Source organism: Sminthopsis crassicaudata, chromosome 1 (assembly GCF_048593235.1).
Source record: "Sminthopsis crassicaudata isolate SCR6 chromosome 1, ASM4859323v1, whole genome shotgun sequence".
NCBI classification, from domain to species: Eukaryota; Metazoa; Chordata; class Mammalia; order Dasyuromorphia; family Dasyuridae; genus Sminthopsis; species Sminthopsis crassicaudata.
In genome coordinates, this window is record NC_133617.1 from 274,678,511 (window position 1) to 274,699,320 (window position 20,810).

The following is a 20,810-nucleotide window of genomic DNA, read 5'->3' on the forward strand; positions in this document are numbered from 1 at the left end:
TTAATAAATGCTTAGAACTTCCTCTTCCAGAAGTAATGCTACCATATCTGCCACCAGTTGATGCTTGTTTCTGCTACACACAGATTTTTTTCTTTAAATGTTTTGTGGATCCATATTTTCCTTTTCTAATACCATTGTAACTTCTCAGTGGCCCAAAACACACACCTAAAAATAATAAGTTTTTAATATAAGAAGATATAATCATAAGGAAGACAGTTTTGCCCTGACTTTGTTCTATTTAAGTGGTGGCCCTGCCCACTAATTATAATTACTTAGTTGTACCAATAACTTACCTAGACTGATAAAAGAACTTAGGTGATTATTCTCTATTTTGGTTTCCCCATTAATATTATTTCACAATATGAAATGTTTTAAGCTCTTTGAAGGAAAAAAAATTATGTAAATATAAAATAAAAATGTTGACTGTAAAGTAAGAAATATATATTATAAAAATCATAAAGGCTTTTTTGAAAATATAATTGCCCAAATTAAGATATATAAGCAGATTTGCTAGAATAGTTTGTATAAAATACCATGAAATCAAACTTGGAATTCATTTCAATTAAAAGTTAAAACTCAAAGAAATTCCCATAACTAACTCTTTTCCCTTTCCCTTTGTACTTTTTTTTTTGCTGGGGCAATTGGGGTTAAGTGACTTGCCCAGTCACTTAACTAGGTCGAAGTATTAAGTGTCTGAGGCCAGATTTGAAATCAGGTCCTCCTGAGTTCAGGGCTGGTGCTCTATCCTCTGTACCACCTAGCTGCCCCTCCCTTTTTCCTTTTTTTTAAAGTAATTAATGCCCTTAAAACACTAAAAATTAAAGGAAATTTTGGTCTTTAAAATTATAATCTTTAACTGATGAACTCAAATTAATTCTTTTATCTGAATTAATATTCTTATTTTTAAAGGAATCTCTGTCATTGCTATCAGAACTAGTCAAATTCTATCCTCACTTCACTTCTTCTAGAAAGTTCTGGACATTTTAACTTTTTAACCTATTCTTTTACTAAGATCCATGTTTGGTAGAAAAGGTCAGCACTTGATTTAATTGTTCATTCTCAATAGGCCTATCCATACAACTAACTAGAAGAGGAGGTGGTTTGATAATGGGAAATATTCTATGTTCTTTTTGTTTTCCTTACAGATTTCTTATTATTGTTAATAATAACATTATTAATAACTATATTTTTAGTAACAATGGCTCATGGTAAAACTTTAAACCAGAACCAAACTAAAATAGTATTTATTCTTCCATTGATCTCCTAATAATGTTAGTAATTTGTTAGTGAATTTAACATTGCTTCTTGTAATTCATAAGACAGTAGTTTTAAAGTTAGCTATGTAAAAATAAAATATTTATATATATATGATATTAGTGCAGTTTATATATAAGTTTTTACACTTTTTATAATAACCCATTTCTTAAGATTTTTAATGTTGTCATCTTTGCATTAACAACTAAACTACCATAACACTAAATCTTGAAAATCACTGTACAATCCTTTTGAATGAATATTATCAGAGACTATTATATTTAAAGTGTGATGAAGCTGAAATTTTTTGTGAAATGTGTTTCCTATTTTTATTCTTGAATTTAACATCAGTAAGTCAGAAAAAAATAAATAAATGATTAGTGGTGTTATCAAAACTCTTTTCTGAGTTTTGTGCTTCAATTTACAGATGCTGAGAAAACCCTCTATTCTTTTGAATGACCAAGCCACTACCCAAATTTCTTATAATCCCCACTCTAGAAAGATGGGTGAGAACTTGGATAGGTGTTTGAGGATTAATTAAAAATCAAATAGTTGAGGCCCAGGTATTTTTAGCTCCAGAATTTTAATCCATTTTTGGTAATCTCGGCTATTACTTAAATGTTTTTCCTTTTGCCTTTTTGTAGCCTCCATTCTATTGCCGAGATGTTGCTGAAATGTATGAAAACATACTTCATAAACCCCTAAATTTGAGGCCAGGAGTGAGCCTCACAGCTTGGTCCATTCTGGAAAGAACTTCTTGAAAAAGACAGGCAAAATCGACTTGGTGCCAAAGAAGACTTTGTATGTAATGTTTTCAATAATTACTTTATTTTAAGGACCTTATTTAAAGAATTTAGATGCATATTTGTTAATGACTCACAAAAATGTCTTTTAATTTATATATTTTATTATTTGTGAGATCCCAGGACATGCATTTTAATTTGTTTAAAATTTATATAGTATATATATATATATATATATATATATATATATATTTATAATAAATCTTGAAATCACCTATTAAGGAATAAGAAAATCCAGAAAAGAAAAAGAAGTTTCTTACAAGTCATATATCCTTTCCCAACTTTTTAACAATTAAATTTTGCTTTTTGTGTGTTTTTCCAAACTAAAATTCACTTTTTTCTCCCTCTCAATTCTATGTTCCCTTCACCTGACTCCCTCCCTTATCACTGAGAAAGCAAAAAGAAAAAAACCCACATTATAAACTTGTATATGTGTGTGTGTGTATAAAATTGTAATTACAAAATTATAAAATTGTATATAATTTGTAAGAAAAACAAATTCCCAATTTACCATGTCAAAAAATATCTCTGTCAGAAAATCTGTTTTATATGATGATTCTAATTCTGTTGAGATAGAAGAACTTTGGGAGTTAGGAGAGTTGCAAATCAATTGATTCAATAGAGTACAACTCTGTGTGTCCCCATTTGGGGTTTTCTTGGAAAAGATACTAAAATGGTTTGCCATTTCATTTTGCAGATGTGGAAACCAGACAAATGAGGTTAAATGACTTACTCAAGGTCATACAGTTCATGACAGAGATTATTGTCATCATTTCACTGTGCCAGCTAGGTTCCTAGTTCCTAGGCGAGACATGAACATAGATTCTTTGTTGATGGTGATGGTGATGATGCTCTTCAATTGTTTCTGACTCTTTATGACCACTATCAGTATATTACGCTTTTAATTTCTATTCTCCACTATCTTCTGAAGTCTGTTCAAACTCATGCTTGTTACTTCCATGACATCATCTATCTCATCCTCTGCTGTCCCCTTTTTCTTTTGCCTTCAATCTTTAACAATATCAGGGTGTTTTCTAATGAGTCCTGTCTCCTCATTTATTATGTGGCCAAAATATAGAATCTTCACCTTCAGTGTTTTATCTTCCAGTGAATAGCCTGAATTAATTTCTTGAGGTATTGATTGATTTGCTCTCCTTGCTTTCCAAAAGTCTTTTCCAAAACCATAATTCAAAAGCATTGATTATGAAGCATTCATCTTTATGTTCCAACTCTTGGAGTCATAAATTACTATCGGAAAAACCTAGCTTTGATTATACAGATTTTTGTCAGCAAGGCTATATCGCTGCATTTTAGTGTGCCATAGCTTTCCTTCCAAGGAACAAGTATCTTTTGATTTCATAACTGCAGTCATCAGCTGCAAAAATTTTTGAGCACAAGAATATAAAAGCTGTTATTGCTTCCATTTTTCCTTTGTTTGACAGGAAATAAATGAGACCATTTGCCATGATCTTAGTTTTTTAATGTTACACTTCAAGCCAGTTTTTATGTTTTCTTCTTTCATTTTCATCAAGAAGCTTTTTAATTCTTCACTTTTTGCCATCAGAGTGATATCATCTACATAGCTGGGCTACAACAAACATTCTGGATTTAATTCATCCAGTCTAGCATTTCACATAATGTTCTTTGTATATAAGTTAAAAAAAATGACCACAATTCAAGGCAATTCCAATAGATTTGTGTTAGAAAGAGCTATCTGCATCCAGAGAGAGCTATGAAGATTGAATGTAGATCAGAGCATAATATTTTTGCTTTGTTGTTGTTTGCTTGTTTTTTTTTCCTCATTTTTTTTCTTCACCTTTTGATCTGATTTATCTTGTGCAGCATGATGAATATGGAAATATGTTAAGAATTGCACATGTTTAACCTATATTGGATTGCTTGTTGTCTATGGAAGGGGGTAAGGAGGAAGAAGGGAGAAAAATTTGCAACACAAGGTTTTGCAAAGATGAATGTTGAAAACTGTATTTGCATGTATTTTAGAAAAATAAACTCTTAAAAATAAAAAATAAAATGACCGTATGCAACCTTGTCGTACTCCTTTTTCAGTCTTAAACCAATCAGTTTGTGCCATATTCTATTCTGTTGTTGTTTTTTTTTCTTAGCTTACATCCAGCTTCCTCAAGAGACAAGTAGTTAATCTAATATTCCCATCTCTCTGAGGATTTCTTGCCATATTTTGTGATCCACAGTTAGCAGCTTTAATATAGTTGATGAAACAGAAGTAGATATTTTTCTTGAACTTCCCTGTTTTTTTCCATAATCCAGGGAATGTTGGCAATTTGATCTCTAGTTCTCTACTTTCTTGAAAACCAGCCTATATTTCTGATAATTTTCATTACACATATTGCAGAATTCTAGCTTCCAGAATTTTAAGTATAATTTTGCTGGCATACAAAGTAGTGTAAATGTTCAGAAATTTGAACATTCTTTGTCATTGCTTCTTTAGGATTAGAATATAAACTGACCTTTTCCAGTCCATTGGCCATTGTTAAATTTTCCAAATTTGCTGGTGTATTGAGTGCAGCACTTCAACAGCATCATCATTTAGGATTTTAAATAGCTCGACTTGGATTGCTAGCTTTTTTGTTAGCAATGTTTTCTAAGGCCCACTTGACTTCATTCTCAAAGATGTATGGTTTCTAGATCAACACCACATCATAGTTATTGGTGGTGTTAAGAGCTTATATAGTGCTTCTGTATATTCTTGTCACTTCTTAAATCTATACCATTTTTGTCTTTTATCATGTACATTTTTGGATAAAAACATTTCTTTGAATCTCTAGATCTCTTTTTCAAGAGATCTTTTCTTTCCCATTCCATTGTTTTTTTCTGTGTATTTGCATTACTCATTTAACAAAACCCTCTTTATCTTTCCTTGCTGTTCTCTGAAACTCTACACTCAATTGGACATATTTTCCCTTTATCTTTTACACATTTTTCTTCTTTCCTAAGCTATTTGTAAGGCTTCATCAGGCATTTTGTTTTCTTGCTTTTCTTTTTCTTTGGAATGTTTTTTTCATGCTGTCTTCTGTATAATATTGTAAACCTCTGCCCACCATTTTTTAAGTTTTCTGTCTACCTGATCTAATAACTTAAGTCTATTCATCATCTTCACTTCATATTCATGAGGGATTTAGCTAGTTCAAACCTATATGATAGGCCTAATGGTTTTCTCTGCTTTCTTCAATGTAAGTCTTAATTTGTCAATAAAAAGCTCATATCCTAAGCTACAGGTTTTAACTGTTTTAACTGACTACATAGACCTTCTTTTGCCTTTGGTTGCAAAGTATATAATCAATCTAATTTCTATATTGATTTTCTGGTGACATCCTTGTGTAAAGTTGCTTTTTGGGTTTGTTGATAAAAGTGTGTTTGCTATGACCAGCAAGTTATCTTGATGAAACTATTAGTCTTTACCCTGTTTCATTTTATACTCCAAGACCAAACTTGTTTTGTTATTCCAATTTTCTTTTGATTTCCTTCTTTAGCATTTCAATCCCCTATGATAAATGTGGCCTCTATTTTTGGTGTTAATTCTGAAATAGAAAGTATTGCAGGTTCTTCATAAAATTAAATAACTTTCACCTCCTTGGTATTAGTGGCTGGATCATAGACATATATGCCCTGAATTTGAACAGATATCATTCTGTCATTTTCAAGATTGTACCTAGTTCTGGTTTTGTTTTTGGCTTTTGGTTTTTGTTGTTGTTGTTGTTGTTGTTGTTGTTGTTGTTGTTGTTGTTGTTGTTGTTGTTGTTGTTGTTGTTTTTAGCATTTTATTGATTATGAGGATATTCCTTTTTTCTAAGGGAATCATGCCTATAATAGTATATGTAATGATCACTTGAATCAAATTTATCCCTTTTCTATCCATTTAAGTTCAGTAACATCCAAGATGTTAATGTTTAAACTTTTCATCTCCTATTTGACCACATCTAGTTTATCTCAGTTCATAGATCTTATATTCCAGTTTCCTGTGCAATATTGATCTTTGTAGCATCAGACTTTCTTTTGTCACTAATCACACCCACAGCTGAATTTCCTTTTTTTGGCCAGTTGCTTCATTCTTTCTGGAGCTAATTGTACATGTCCTCCACTCTTCCCTAGCAACATACTGGATACTGTATGACCTAAGAGGCTCATCTTTCATTGTCATATCTTTTATAATTTTTAATACTTTCTTTGGGATTTTCTTGGCAAAGATACTGGAATGATTTTCCATTTCCTTCTCAAGCAAATACTGCTAATTGTGTGACCTTGATTAATTCACTGAGCTTCAGTCTTATGTAAAAGAAAAATGTTAATATCTGTAGTATATTACTTCAGATGGTTGTTTTGCAAATCAAATGAAAAATACATATATTATACTTTACAAACCTTAAAAACTCTATATAATTATCAGTTATTACCGTTATTATTAAATTAGTTTTCTTTCATTGAAGGGAAAGTATCTAAAAAAGCTACAATATACACTGAGAAAAAGACACTTAAGTGTAATTTTTGTAAATATATGAGAGGGCCAGTAGATACTTGAAACATTTGTCAACTGTGAAATTACTAGCAACAGATTAAGATACTATCAGTAAACACATTACAAGTAATTACACTAACCATAGAATAATAGTTGTGTTTAAGAATTTAAACTGTTTGTTTCCCAGTGTTTTGATTTAGTCATGCCCCACATCAAAAGTTAGTGAGTATTAAAAAGTAAGTAATGGTTGTGTAGCTTTTATAATGAGGAGGTGCTTTTGAAAGTTGTTACCCCATACTTTTTTATAGCCATTCCAGTTGGGAAAATGCTTATAACAAGTTTCACTTGTTATATTGCTGGGACAGAAACATTGTGTAAAGTTTCTATCGCTTATCCAGGAGAAGATATTTTCTGTTTTGGAGAATTCGTTAAGCAGCAGTTAACTGACTAACATTTTTACCATTAGATATTCTTTTGACTTTCCCTTAAACCTAAGTAGAGGAAAGGTCATTGAAATTACATCAGTAATTCACCACAGTTTTTTGGAATTTTGGCCCCTTAGTTTTTTGAGTTTTCTTAGCATCCTTCTTTTTAAAAAAATATTATGAACTTAAGCAACAAACATCAATATTTTAGTATACAAGGAACAGAAAAGAGAATTTATATATAAGAAAATATAAATCTTATGTACTTTGGGCTTTTAAAGTATGAAATTTTACAAAATAGCAACTTTTTTTTCTCCTCCTGAATTTTTTTTTCCTTTTTTCTAAAAATGTATCACTGGTGCTTATCACTATCTACTAATTTGCCCTCCCTCTCTTTTCTGTTTCAAAATATTTTGTATTTTCATTAAAATTATTCATCCAATTCCTTGCTGGGGTTAAGTGACTTGCCCAGGGTCACACAGCTAGGAAGTGTTAAGTGTCAGAGACCATATTTGAACTTGGGTCCTCCTGAATTAAGGGCTGGTGCTCTATCCACTGTGCCACCTAACTGCCTAGCTGTTATAATAATTTAGGATTTAAATAAAATAGATTATATTTTAAAAACCAGGGCCAGGGATAACAAATATGACAAATTACATTATGCTATTAATAAATTCACAAACTAATTAGAATTTTTTTTTAAAAAAAGTTATTGGACAGAGTAAGAATAAAAAAAAGAATAAAAATAATCACTTTTCTGCACTGAAGTAAAATAACTTACTTTGCAGGGCAGTATATGAATGGAGTTGGAAATTCTAATGTCTCTAGTTTCCAAATGGCATGAAATAGTCTAGAGATTGTTTCCCCTGGATCTAGGGCCCCACTTTTTTGTGTAGGCATCAGACCAAGCACTTTTTTTTTTTTTAACTAAGTGCATATGGCCTAATTTACAAACTGGTTAATGATTTCCTACAAGTTAAAAAGGAGCTCACAAGTGCACATTTCTAATTAGTTTGTGAATTCTCCACCAGAGATAACACACATTTCTCTCTGACCTTCTTTGCAACCCTCACAATAATTATAAAATACCATCTCTGAATTAGCTCTGGACAGGCAGAACCCATAAATATTGGGAGTGCAACAAATTATCAGCAGAAGATAATTTCAAAGATCACCAAAAAAAAGTCTGTTTCAATTGGAAATGGGAGAGAGGCAGTGAAGCACAAACAGCTGACCCCAAAGCCAGGGCAGACAGAGCAGAGCCCCAGGGCAGAACAGTCTCAGTGTGATGGTGTGACCTCCTGGGGCAGAGAGTTTGTGAGAGGAAGGTTATAAATATTTCTCCAAGTTCAGCTTCCTTTTTAATATTCTTTTCATTAACATTGTGATAGGCACTATGTATGTTCTTTTTCAGATTCTGCTTATTTCAATATATGCATCAGTTGTTAGAAATCTTCCTCAAGTGCTTTTCTAAATATTCATCATTTCTTACTTCACAATAACACTCCTTTATATCAGATGGCTAGAGTTTTATTAACTCTTCCCCAATTGGTGGTTACTTACTTTGTTTTTAGGTCTTTACTACAATAAAAGTACAACTAGAGGCATAGTAGATAAAGCACTAAGTTTAGAGTCATACTTATTAACCATTTGACCCTAAGAAAGTCACCTAACTTCTTAAGGGTCAGTTTCCTTATCTATAAAATGATAATGTTTGTATTCTTTGATCTTTAAGGTCTCTTGCATTTTTACCTATGAATTAATGAACTAATAATGAAGTGTTTAAGTGCTCACTGTGTACAAAGTACAGTTTTTGGGAATATAAATAAAGAAGCAAAATTGCCCTTGCTTTCTAGGAGCTCACATGTTATTGAGGAAGAAAACATATATGGAAGATTTCAGCTATAAAGCAGATTTAGTACCATAATCCTTAACATGAATATATATTTTTTACTTTTCCTATAAATATATTAATATATATTGGACCTTTTCTTTCTTGCTTTGCTCTTCTCGGAAGGTATATGCTTAGGAATAGAATTATTGGACTGGAATTTAAACAGTTTTGTCATTTCAGAACATATGGACCAATTGGTAGTTCTGCCAGTAATATATTAGAATTCTTTTCTTCCCAAAGCCTTTCCAACATTAGCTATGTACATTTTTTAATATTATCTTTTCCGGTTTTCTTGATATAAAATGAAATTACCAATGCTATTTAAACTTAGATTTTTTTCTATTATTTGGAGCATGTTTTCTAGTGATCATTGATTGACACTTTACAGTTCTTCTTTTGAACTCTTTTCCTGTCTTTCTCTATTAATTTAGTGGGAAATACATGTCATCTTCTTCTATATCTTGCATATCTAACTTTTATCAATAATATTTGAGACAAATTTTTTTCTCACTTGATATTTAGTTTAGTTTTTCTTCTAAGTACCACAAAACAATTCTAACTCTTTAACAATCAACTGAAAACAAAAGGCTGCCTCAACTTTTGAGATATTGGTATAAGTAATCTTGAAATGTAATCAGACTTTTGATGATGCCATGTTTACCCTTTCACTCTCTATGTAAACTTTCCCCTCAGTCCTTAACTAGAAGTAAGTTTGGAAAAAAGGAAATGATAACTTGATAAATTTAGGGATAGTTGGGTTGCCCAGTTTATTGACTGCTTATGTTGTACAGAATTAACAGAATTTTATTTTTATTCCAGCTTGAAATTCAAAATCATCCTTTCTTTGAATCACTCAACTGGACTGACCTTGTACAAAAAAAGATTCCACCACCTTTTAATCCTAATGTGGTAAGTTTAATATATTCATATACCTTCTTATAAAAATATAGGAGTAGAGCTTTATTTTATTTCTGCTTTCATTACATCAAATCTATAAATCTATGTGTAATGAAATGAAGTTTGTAACTAAATTTGTGAAAAATATCTATATAATTTAGCCACTTATCACAATTAGGCCAGCTTGAGAAGGGAATGACAACCACCTGTGTCTTTGCCAGGAAAACCTCAAATGTAGCCACTAAGAGTTAGATACAACTGAAAAATGACTGAACAATTGTTGTCAAGTCTTCCTCTGGCACATATATTTTACTAATGAATTTCAAGTTTAATTCCTAACTATTCCTTTGAATCTTGCTATTTATAAAACCATTCTTTTAGATTGGCACAGCTGGTAGTGACTGTCAGGCAAGCTTATGGGGCTATTAATAATATCCCACTAATCAGCTATTAGAATATATAGCTGAGAACTATACTTTTCTATAACATTTTAGGGGAAAAAACTAGACTAAAAAATATTACTAACTTCTAAGTTTAACTACCTCTTCTACATATCCTCATTCAGATTCTGCTGCATTGTAGTGACTGTGAGAAGAAACTGTAATTTAGCAAATGTTTTATCATCTTCTTTGGGCAAGGCATTTATAGATATATGTATAAATAACAATATAAAATAATCTTGTATAGTTTGCAAGGTAGTGTATAATTAATATTATCTCTGATAGATTAGAAAGGAACCAGCTGACAAGGGACTATTTCTCTTGAACAGATTTCATCAATGCCAAGAGTACCTGGTGAGGAACTTTCTCTGCTAGTACAGATCAGCATGCTCTCTTCTACCTAGATTCTTAAAAAGTTGTAGTTTTAGGATATTAAATGATTTGCCCAAAGTCCCTCAGTTAAGTGTCCAAATTGGAGCTTTATCTCAGAGAAGCTTACAGTGAGGGAAGCTTATGGTCTTTCACATACCTTACTGCCTCTTTTCTCCTGCTTATTTTCCTTTTGTTGTTCAGTCATTCCAGGTATGTCTTACTCTTTGTGACCCCATTTGGTCTTTCTTGGCAAAGATACTTGAGTGGTTTATCATTTCTTTCCCCAGTTCACTTTACAGATGAGAAAACTGAGGCAAACAGGATTGAGTAACTTTTCCAGAATCATCTAGTACCTGAAAAAATTGGAACTCAGGTCTTCTTGACTCCAGGCCCAGCACTCTTTCTGCTGCATCATCTAACTGTGCTAGTAATTTCCTTAACATTCAGAAAAATGAATAATTGTTCAACAAGTTAATATTCAGCTATTGACAGAAATTAACTCTTTAAGAAAGCGACACTTGCTGGACCAAACATAACTTTTTCCTAAATAAATATGCCAGCCCAGAATTTTGTCTCTTCTCCTCTCCTTTATTCATTTCTCTGTTTAAAGAGAATGTGTGTTCCTAGCTCCAAGCATGTTGTTATAGTTAATATGGTAACCAAACCATAAGAGTAGCACACATCAAAATCCTGTTGGACCTCTTTGCTTTAAATACATTTTCCCAAAATTTAATTTTCATGTTTAACTTATCTGTGAGTCAATGAGTCACTGTATTAATTAACTCTCACTCCATGCTGGTTTTTTGTTCTTTTTCTTTTTTAAACAGGCTTTTGATTTTTTTTGTTGTAGGACATTCCCAGTAAGGAACTTCCCCTGCTGATGCAGATCAGCACCTTCTCTGTAACTGATGGTCTTGAATAATTTCCTGTAGCACTGAGAAGGATTTGGCTTAGAGTTACAAAGCCAGGGTGTGTCAGAAGCAGGACCTGAACCTGAGACTTTGGATTCTGAAATTAGTTTTCTCATTGCCTCTTAGCTTTTTAATCACTTTATACTAAAAAAAAATTTATGTATGTTGTGTTTCTGTATATTTGGAGTATCTAGAACAAGAAAAAAAAAAAGTCTCTTTAAGTAAAATTCATTTATATAGCTAAGATAGAGGGTACCCTAATGAGACTGTACCAGAATAGAAGAGGGCTCAATAGTTTTTCTTAATATTGCTTGTTTTTCCTATTAAGGAAAATGAGTTTTGGACTGGAAGGAACAGAAAAAACAATGGCTCATAGGACGATGATAACCAAGAAAAAAACAATCATTTAAGAATGCATCTAGATGCTTGTCTGTGTATTTGAAAATGGAAAGGATATTAGAGCTGTAGTCAAATTCGTTACTTCATCTTCATAGGAATCAATTTCCATGCTGGTTAAAAAAAAAGAGGTAGTGGTGGTGGGTGTGATTTGCATTATTAGAATATCTGAATGTTACAGTCCATGAGCTACCCTCAAAAAATCATAAAGAAAAAAAAAAGTAAGATTGCTTTAGGAGTGAAAAGGAAAAAATGTCCTGATTTTCAAAACAGAAAAGAATGGAATGAGCTTGACTAGGATTCTTGGCATAATTCTATCATGTATCATTAAGGAATTTCTTAATACCAAAAAAAGAAGCAATGATTAAAAATGATTAGAAAGTCCCCACAACCACTCATATCAGACTAATCTCATTGCTTTTTTTTCTTACAAAGTTGGTAAAATGATAGACTAAAGGGATTCTAATATAATTTTACTTAGATTTTTTTTTTTTTTTTTTTTTTTAGCAAAGCATTTAAGTCTATGTTAATCTTATGGACAACATACATATGTACATAGTAAACAAGTAAATAGAGGTTTAAAGGCCAGTTTCAAAAGTTAGTCATTAGATTAACCTTTTGAAAAGAGTCCTCTAGAGATTTGTGCTTTGCCTTGTGCTATTTAGCATTTTTATAAGTTATTTTGATGAAAAGCATAGCTATATCAGTCAACAAATATTGGTTAACCACATGCTGTATGCAAGACACTGTAGTAAATACTGAGGATACAAAGAAAAGCCAACCCTTTCCCACCACCAAAGGCCTAATCTCAAAGAATTTACAATCCAATAGGAGAGAAAACATGCCAGCTAGATAGAGTGATTGATAGACATACACATAATACATACATATGCTACATTGGAAATAAGGGAAGGAACCTTGTTTTAAAAGAGATTAGGAAAGGCCTTTGTAAAAGAAGAAATTTTAGCTGGGACTTGAAGAAAACCAGGGAGAAAAGGAAATAGAGATGAGAATTGAGATAGCTAGTGAAAATGCTGTCTGGAATATCTTGTACATGTCTAGCACATTTAGCAGATTTGCAGATTACCCACTTCTGGGAAGATATTCTATGTCAGAAAAGATTCACGATCTTAACTGGCTTAGAACAGTGAACCAAAATAAACTAGATGGAATTTAATAGTCAAGGAAGAAGAAAGATTGATAAGATAACAAAATAACCAAAACCTAAAGCCCTTTTGAAATTAAAAGTTGCACTTTATCCCCCCAAAACAAAATCTTATTAAACCCTCAAACAAAAATATCATTGACTTCTTTGCAAATGAAATTTATATTGGGAGAGCCAGATTCTTGTAGTAGTGAAAACAAAAATATTATATTGTCAATAAGGAATGGGAGTGACATCGGATAGAGAATTATATTATCCAGTAAGGAGGCAAATATAGAGGCATAGATATATGGCTTAGATGGAGACAGATCTGGAAATTAGTGATCACTGTGAAATTGGGAGTCTGGAAATGGGAAATATTCTAATATAAAAATTGGAATAAAGAATCAAGTAGCTCAGCAGAGATTGAGCAACACTCATATCATTCCTTTATATTGAGCCCTAAAAAACTACAACCCTTAAAATGAAGTTTGTGTAATAAGAACCATAGTTTTGTTTTTCATCAAGAGATCTAGAGAATAAAAAAAAAAATATCCATATTTGGACGTTTCTTTTCAAATTTTTTATCCATAAAAATCTTTATTGCCAAGTTTGGAAAATCTGGAAAGTCATGTTTTACTTTTGTCAGAAATCTTAGATCTAGCTTTTATTTGCTGAGATTGAATAGTGGAGTATTGGGGGTAGTAATAGGTTGTGGAGAGAGAGAAAAAGAAGAGAGGGAAGGAGACAAAAGGGAATAAGCATTTATATAATGCCTTTTGCATGTTTCTCACTAAGTACTTTACAGATAACTTATCTGATCTGATACAAAAATTCTACAATTGAGAAAAACAAGGCAAACAGATTAAATAATATGCCTAGAATCACACAGCTAGTCAGTGTTTGAGGCCAGATTTGAAATCAGGTTTTCCTGATTCCAGTTTTAGTGCATTATTCATTATGTACCTAGCTGCCTTAAGAGAACAAAAAGTTGCTGTTAAATTCCTGTTTCCACTGCAAAACATTTTTTGGTTTGAAGATAATTTAGGTTAAGTAAAGATTCAGAATCTATCCCAGAATTGATGTGAAAATCAAATAGGATCATATTTGTTTAGTCTATTGCCTGGCATATAGTAGATAGTATATAGATGCTTTTTAAAGTCATCATTATTATTAGTCATTAGGCATTTGTTTGATAAAGAGACCTAATCCTGATAAACCAGCACTATTATTTTATAAGTGAAAAAGAAGTAATACATTGCCATCTATTGTCAGTTGTGAAAATTGTCAGCATAACTGTTTTAATCTATGTTTGTTCCTGTAGGATTAAACTGATTACCTTCTTCTTATAATTTTAATGAAAGTCTTTTTTTTTTCTAGTTTATCCCCTCATTGTTACTGTTGATATTTTTATCCTCTGTTGTTTTCATTATTATAATTTTCTTTCTACAGCATCCTATAGGATTTATCCACCATTCTCCTTCCTCCTCACCTACTTTTTCAGCTACCAAAAGAATGGGAATATCCAATTTCTTAACCCCATATTAATTTTCATCAGTTTTCATTAGTGCACTTTCTCATATCTTACTCATTAAGAAATATGGTCAACACCTAGTTAAATTGGTACAGAAAATTATCCTACTATACTTGTTGTTCCTGTCAAAGCATCGAATTCTAAAATGTGTTGCTATTCAAAGCAGATAAGGTAGATAAGTAGACTAGGAAAAGATAATACAGGAAATGAAGAAAGTATGGCAACTGAAAGAAGAGAAGGATACAACTTTCAGAAGCATTTATTTATAAAAAAGAAATTTACAGATACAGTTTAGATATCTAATGAAATAACTAAAGTAAGTGAAGATTAAATAAATAACATTATCTTTTTTTAACATCTTAGGTTGGACCAGATGATATCAGGAACTTTGATACAGCCTTTACAGAAGAAATGGTTCCATATTCTGTTTGTATATCTTCTGACTATTCTATAGTGAATGCCAGTGTTTTGGAGGCAGATGATGCATTTGTTGGTTTCTCTTATGCACCTCCTTCTGAAGATTTGTTTTTGTAAGAGAGACAACATTCAGAAAACACCAAGGAAATACAAACCTAAGGATCAAAGTGAAATTTTTCTATGATGTGAGAAAATATTCCAAAATGTGTCTTAACTAGTGCCTCATTTTTATATGTAAAGTTAGAATCTTTAAACACTTTTTTCTGCTGTACATGAGAAAAAAATAGGACATTTCAGAAAGTATAAAGTAAACTATGTTACTCCTGCTTATTAAGATTATTTTTAAAGAAATACTTTACAAGTTATTCTTTACATTGACCTGTTTTTAAGCAAAAAAAAAAAAAAAAAGTTTGCCGTTGACTGTTGTTTTTTCTAATAGGTTTACATTAGTACCCAGGATTAGCTGTTTTCAACAACTACAGCAGTTCAGTATATTGCTTTTCAATTCAGTCCATCATCCTTATAGTGAGTTTTAGTGTTATGTCCTAACTATGCAATTATCTTTTGTATTTGTTGTTGGAAAAGAAATAACATGTTGCCATATTAAATCACTGGTTGAAATCTGAAATTCTTGACAGTATTAAAATGAAAGTGCATCATTAACAAAAATATGTTGGTTTATAGTTTTGATGACCTTTCATTCTGCAGATCTTTAAAGATTAAAAAAAAAAGCCACAGAAAATACTTTCTATTTAAAACATTGGAGTTCAAATTGGCATGATTTTTTTCCATGTAAGAAACAGAAAATAAACTGTTCACATTTCTTTAATATTCCAAAGATTTAAAAGATAGTCAAGTATTATGGATTTTGTGCACGTGTTACTGAAACATTCATTTTTCTATGCACTGTATCATACATTTAAAATTTGTATGTTCTCTGTTTTCAGATTGTTAGTTTTTTGTTTGCATCTTTATTATATTATACATTCATTCTGAATTTGCTTTGCAAATATGTAAATACTTTTTTCAAAGCCATTGTCTTTATTAGGAGTCACATACAAGTATGAAAAATTTGTCAGAATTCTCATATAATTAGAAATTTCAAAAATTGTCTTAAGTATGCAAGCTTTCTCTGTAGATTGCTTGATCAATTCCAAAAGCATTTTTAGAGTAAAATAATCATAAATAATTTAACAGTTGTGAAAAACATTCTAATTTGGACTTCATTTATTTAGAAAAGTAATCTAATCTTTATCCCATGGCATGCTTACTTATGATCACTTATAGTTCCTGCACAAGCTGACTATAAATCCAGAAGAGCTAGAAAATACAGTTTAGAAGTTTGAAATCCTAATTATCAATTGGGGAGAATTTTTAAAAATCATGCAAACAGTTCTTCAAAGTATATGGGAAATATGATTTATAAAAGGGCTAACTTAGCATACCAGTTCAAATTCTTTGATGAACATTTATTTTCCCCCAATTTTTGCTTCGAAACAATAATCACAAAAATTTGTGTTTTTGGTTTTTTTTGTTTAAAAATAATGTTGCTCTGCAGAATTAAAAGAAGAAAAAAGTTTCACTCAAAGTAATGGTCTAAGCACACTTTAAAATTGTTTTCAAACACTGTATCTTCCTATAGAAGTAAAAATTTAGTAACTACACTGTAAATATTTGTTTTGTCTGGCACTACTGTAAATTCTGCTTTTACACAGAAGCTTTTTGTTTATTGTACATCAAAATGAAAACTGCAGCATCTTGCGGAATTTGTTTTGATTTGGCCACTCTTTAAAAACTTAACTACCCAAAGTGAAAGTGCAATATTGTGTATTTTTAAGAGAAAATGATAAAAGGTAGAATGCTAATATTTCTCAGATTACAAGTAATGCAATTAGTCTGTAATATAAAATAAAGTTTATTGTAACCTTATGGGCTCTTATTATCTCAAACTAAAATTAAATATAAATATTTCTTTTGTTGTTTAGTCATATCTGACTCTTTGTGACCGTATTTGGGATTTTCTTGACAAAGATATACAGTGATTGCCATTTCCTTCTTCAGCTCACTTTTATAGGAGGAACTGAGGCAAAGAGTTAAGTGACTTGCAAGGTTTACACAGCTAGTAAGTGAGGCCATATTTGAACTCCTGAAGATGAGCCTTCTTGATTCCATGCCCAGTATTCTAATCACTGTGCCACCTTGCTGCCCATTATGCCTACATAATTTCAAAATTTGCTTTCTTAGGAAAATAAGTTACTAGATTATTGCTAGTCAATATATATCATAGGCATAAGGGGAAAAAATCTAAATGTGATATCTTCATTTCTATATTAGGGGCCTTGATATGGTGTTTTTATGGTTTCTTTTGCAAGATTTTCACTTTTTAAATTGGAAAATTTTTTCATAATTACATGTAAATATTTTTAAGATTATCCTTTTGTAGGTCATTATACAATAGGATAATTCAGAATAAAGCAAGGTAATGATTGGTTTGTTTTTATTACTAGGAATAATTTAATGGACTCATAGGTATTAAGTCACATAACTCATAACATGTAGAGCAGTATTCTTGGAATCCAAAATTCTTGCCACTTGCTTTAAAGCTGTTTTGAAAACAAAGTTGGTAGTTGAAAAACAGAGAAAGTTGACAAACACAATTCTTCATCCTATTTGATAAGTTATAAAGATCAATTCACTAAGTAAAACTACTTTAAGAATATAACATTGGACATTGTTGGTGGAATTGTAAATACATTCAGCCATTCTGGAGAATGATTTGGAACTATGCTCAAAAAGTTATCAAACTGTGCATACCCTTTGATCCAGCAGTGTTAGTACTGGGCTTATATCCCAAAGAGATCTAAAAGAAGGGAAAGAGACCTGTATGTGCCAAAATGTTTGTGGCAGCCCTCTTTGTACTGGCTAGAAACTGAAAAATGAATGGATGCCCATCAATTGGAGAATGGCTGAATAAATTGTGTTTTATGAATGTTATGGAATATTATTGTTCTGTAAGAAATGCCCAGAAGGATGATTTCAGAAAGGCCTGGAGAGACTTACATGAACTGATGCTGAGTGAAATGAGCAGGACCAGAAGATCATTTTACACTTCAACAACAATACTATATGATGATCAATTCTGATGGATATGGCCATCTTCAACAATGAGATGAACCAAATTAGTTCCGATAGAGCAGTAATGAACTGGATCAGCTAAACCCAGCGAAAGAACTCTGGGTGTTGATTATGAACCACTACATAGAATTCCCAATCCCTATATTTTTGTCTGCCTACATTTTAAATTTCCTTCACAGGCTAATTGTACACTATTTCAAAGCCCAACTCTTTTTGTACAGCAAAATAGCTGTTTGGACATGTATACATATATTGCATTTAACTTATACTTTAATATTTAACATGGATTGGTCTACTTGCCATCTGGGGGAAGGGGTAAGGGGAAGGAGGGGAAAAGTTGGAACAAAAGGTTTTGCAATTGTCAATGCTGAAAAATGTCCTATGTATAAATAAAAAGCTATAAAAAAAGTTTGAAGAAAAAGAATATAACATTGGTCTGAGAGTATAAAATACCCCTTGACTAAAAAGGAATTAAGGAAATCTTGGAACAAAACAGTAGTCATTAAGTAATTTTTGAGGCTATCTATCCATTTTGCTTTTTAAGTTTATCTACAGGAAAAATTAGTCCAATCAAATGGTACTATGCCATTTCAGACTGTTAAACTTTAAGAGTTTTTTATATATAAGGATAAGCTTTTTTTTGTGAAGCTGTCTTTTTCTGTGCCCCAGTCCTAATAGTAGTCTGATACTTGAAACTAGCTTTATAGCACTGCATTAACATTCTAATCTAACACATTTTAGTTGTCATTGCATTTTTTTGCTTCTGATATTCATAATCAATAATATATATTAATTGAATAAAAAATGAAGTGTTGGGATTAGATAATTACTATTTCTACCAATAAAGACTTATTCAAGACAGCAGATATAGATTCCACTCTATTAAACAGTATAGTACATATACTATAAGATGTAGAAAACAAATAAGCATTTATATATTATCAAAGATAAGTTTTTATATGAGAAAATATAGCAATATATTATTTGCAAGAGGTAAATAACACACTTTTTATATGCATTTATGACAAAATGTTTGCTGAAGTTTCATAGTGTTACTGGCTATATTGAATATTCAAATGGATATAATCTCAGCAATGTGAATGTTTCCTCCAAAGTGAAGATCATATCCAATTCAAGACTTGTCAATCCCATGAGATTCTTGTTCATGTCTTTTCACATGTTTACCAGAGTGTGTCCATGTACAGAGAGTATTCCTCATTTTTATATCAGGTACTGGTGGAACACTGGACTCTTCTATGTATTCATTACTTTTTCATTTGTGTTTTCTTTCATGACATCCTTTATTAAGTTATTTGTTGGGTTGTTGCCTACTTGCCCACCACATTCTTTTCCATGATCCTCTAATTGATACTCATTCTAAATTTTTCAGAGACTAGTGTTCACAACCATAAACAGCACTGCCAGTAGAGTACTGTTATTTTTAAAAGGAGCCTTATTCCAGGAAAAGTTTGTGTTGAGAGAGAGAGGGAGGGAGGGAAGGGGGGAAAGAGAGGAAAGGGAGAAGGAGAAATGGGCTAGCTCTTATATTGTTCACCTAATTGCAACATTGATGTATCAGCTATTGTGATTCAGAACCATCTATTACCTAGAAATGAGTGAGGGGTTTGTTTTAATTAGGGAGGACCTTGGGATCATTAGTAGTGTACAAATCCCTATATGTAATCAAGTCTAGGCTGTTCCTATTTAATCATGGGACCAACTTACTATAGTACCAATTCTAAATATATTTGGATATACTAACAATGGGACTAATTATTCATATGCACATAGTTGGGGAAGACGTTTTCCTTTCATTTTAGTTTTTCACATAGGGATTGTTATGTGAATTCCCCAAGTGATCAAGGAATTTACTAAGGAGCCCCTGTGATGTTCTGGTAGTTGAAGGAATCAGTACCTTATGGTCTGAAAATACAATTTCTAGGATCCCACCAAGAAATTCTTTCATTTGGACTCCATGCAAGACACTCATTACAACAATGGCAAAAAGCTTTAATAAGCAAACATCTTTGTAACATTGGATAAATCACTTCATCTTTCAGGCCCTTGATTTCCTCTTCTATAAAAAGAGTTTTTTCCCCACTATAAATCTGATTTGATTGTTGTATACGTCATTTAATACTGGTAATCCAAGAGTCGCCTAGTTCTCTTGTTAAATTTGTTAAGGAATTTTATATAATCTTGTATAAGGGTTTTTTTTTTTAAGTTATTTTGCTCTAATTAAAAGCTAATATGTAATCCATATTATGTCAGATCTTGGATTTTCGTCATACTTCAGTCATGAGATTAGAGTTGTAATCTGGAGAAAATAACTTGCTGAAGGTTGCCTGTTTCCTTATATTCATAACAAGGAAACCTTCAGCATGCATATGGAATAGTTCTCATTAAGATTTTATAGAAATGAGAAAGACATAGTCAATCTTCTTGACCACTTTTTTCTTTTTCTTTTTCTTTTTTTAGTAATATCCTTGGTTTGGGAATTTGTTTTTCAATACGGTATCCCTCTCCCTGAAATAATTTGCAAAACCGTGCCTCTCAGCTTTTCAGAGTGGAAATCTGCACAATTGGTGTTGACTGGTCCAAGCCATTCTTCCTAATATCAACTTTTTCAAATATATAAAAGTTAGTCCCTAATTTGTTCTTCTAAGTCATTTGTCCAAACAAAAGTCTTTCTGTCG

General features: G+C 31.6%; 1 protein-coding gene across 1 annotated transcript in view; it reads left to right on the forward strand.

Annotated features, from left to right (window-relative positions):
* SGK3 (serum/glucocorticoid regulated kinase family member 3) overlaps positions 1–16,967 on the forward strand; it is a 102,210-nt gene extending 85,243 nt beyond the window's left edge. The window contains 4 exon segments of the mRNA XM_074278811.1: positions 1,899–2,003; positions 2,005–2,055; positions 9,688–9,777; positions 14,926–16,967. Coding sequence (XP_074134912.1) covers positions 1,899–2,003; positions 2,005–2,055; positions 9,688–9,777; positions 14,926–15,096 — 417 coding nt within the window. The 3' untranslated portion in view covers positions 15,097–16,967.
* Positions 16,968–20,810: the final 3,843 nt, after the last annotated feature.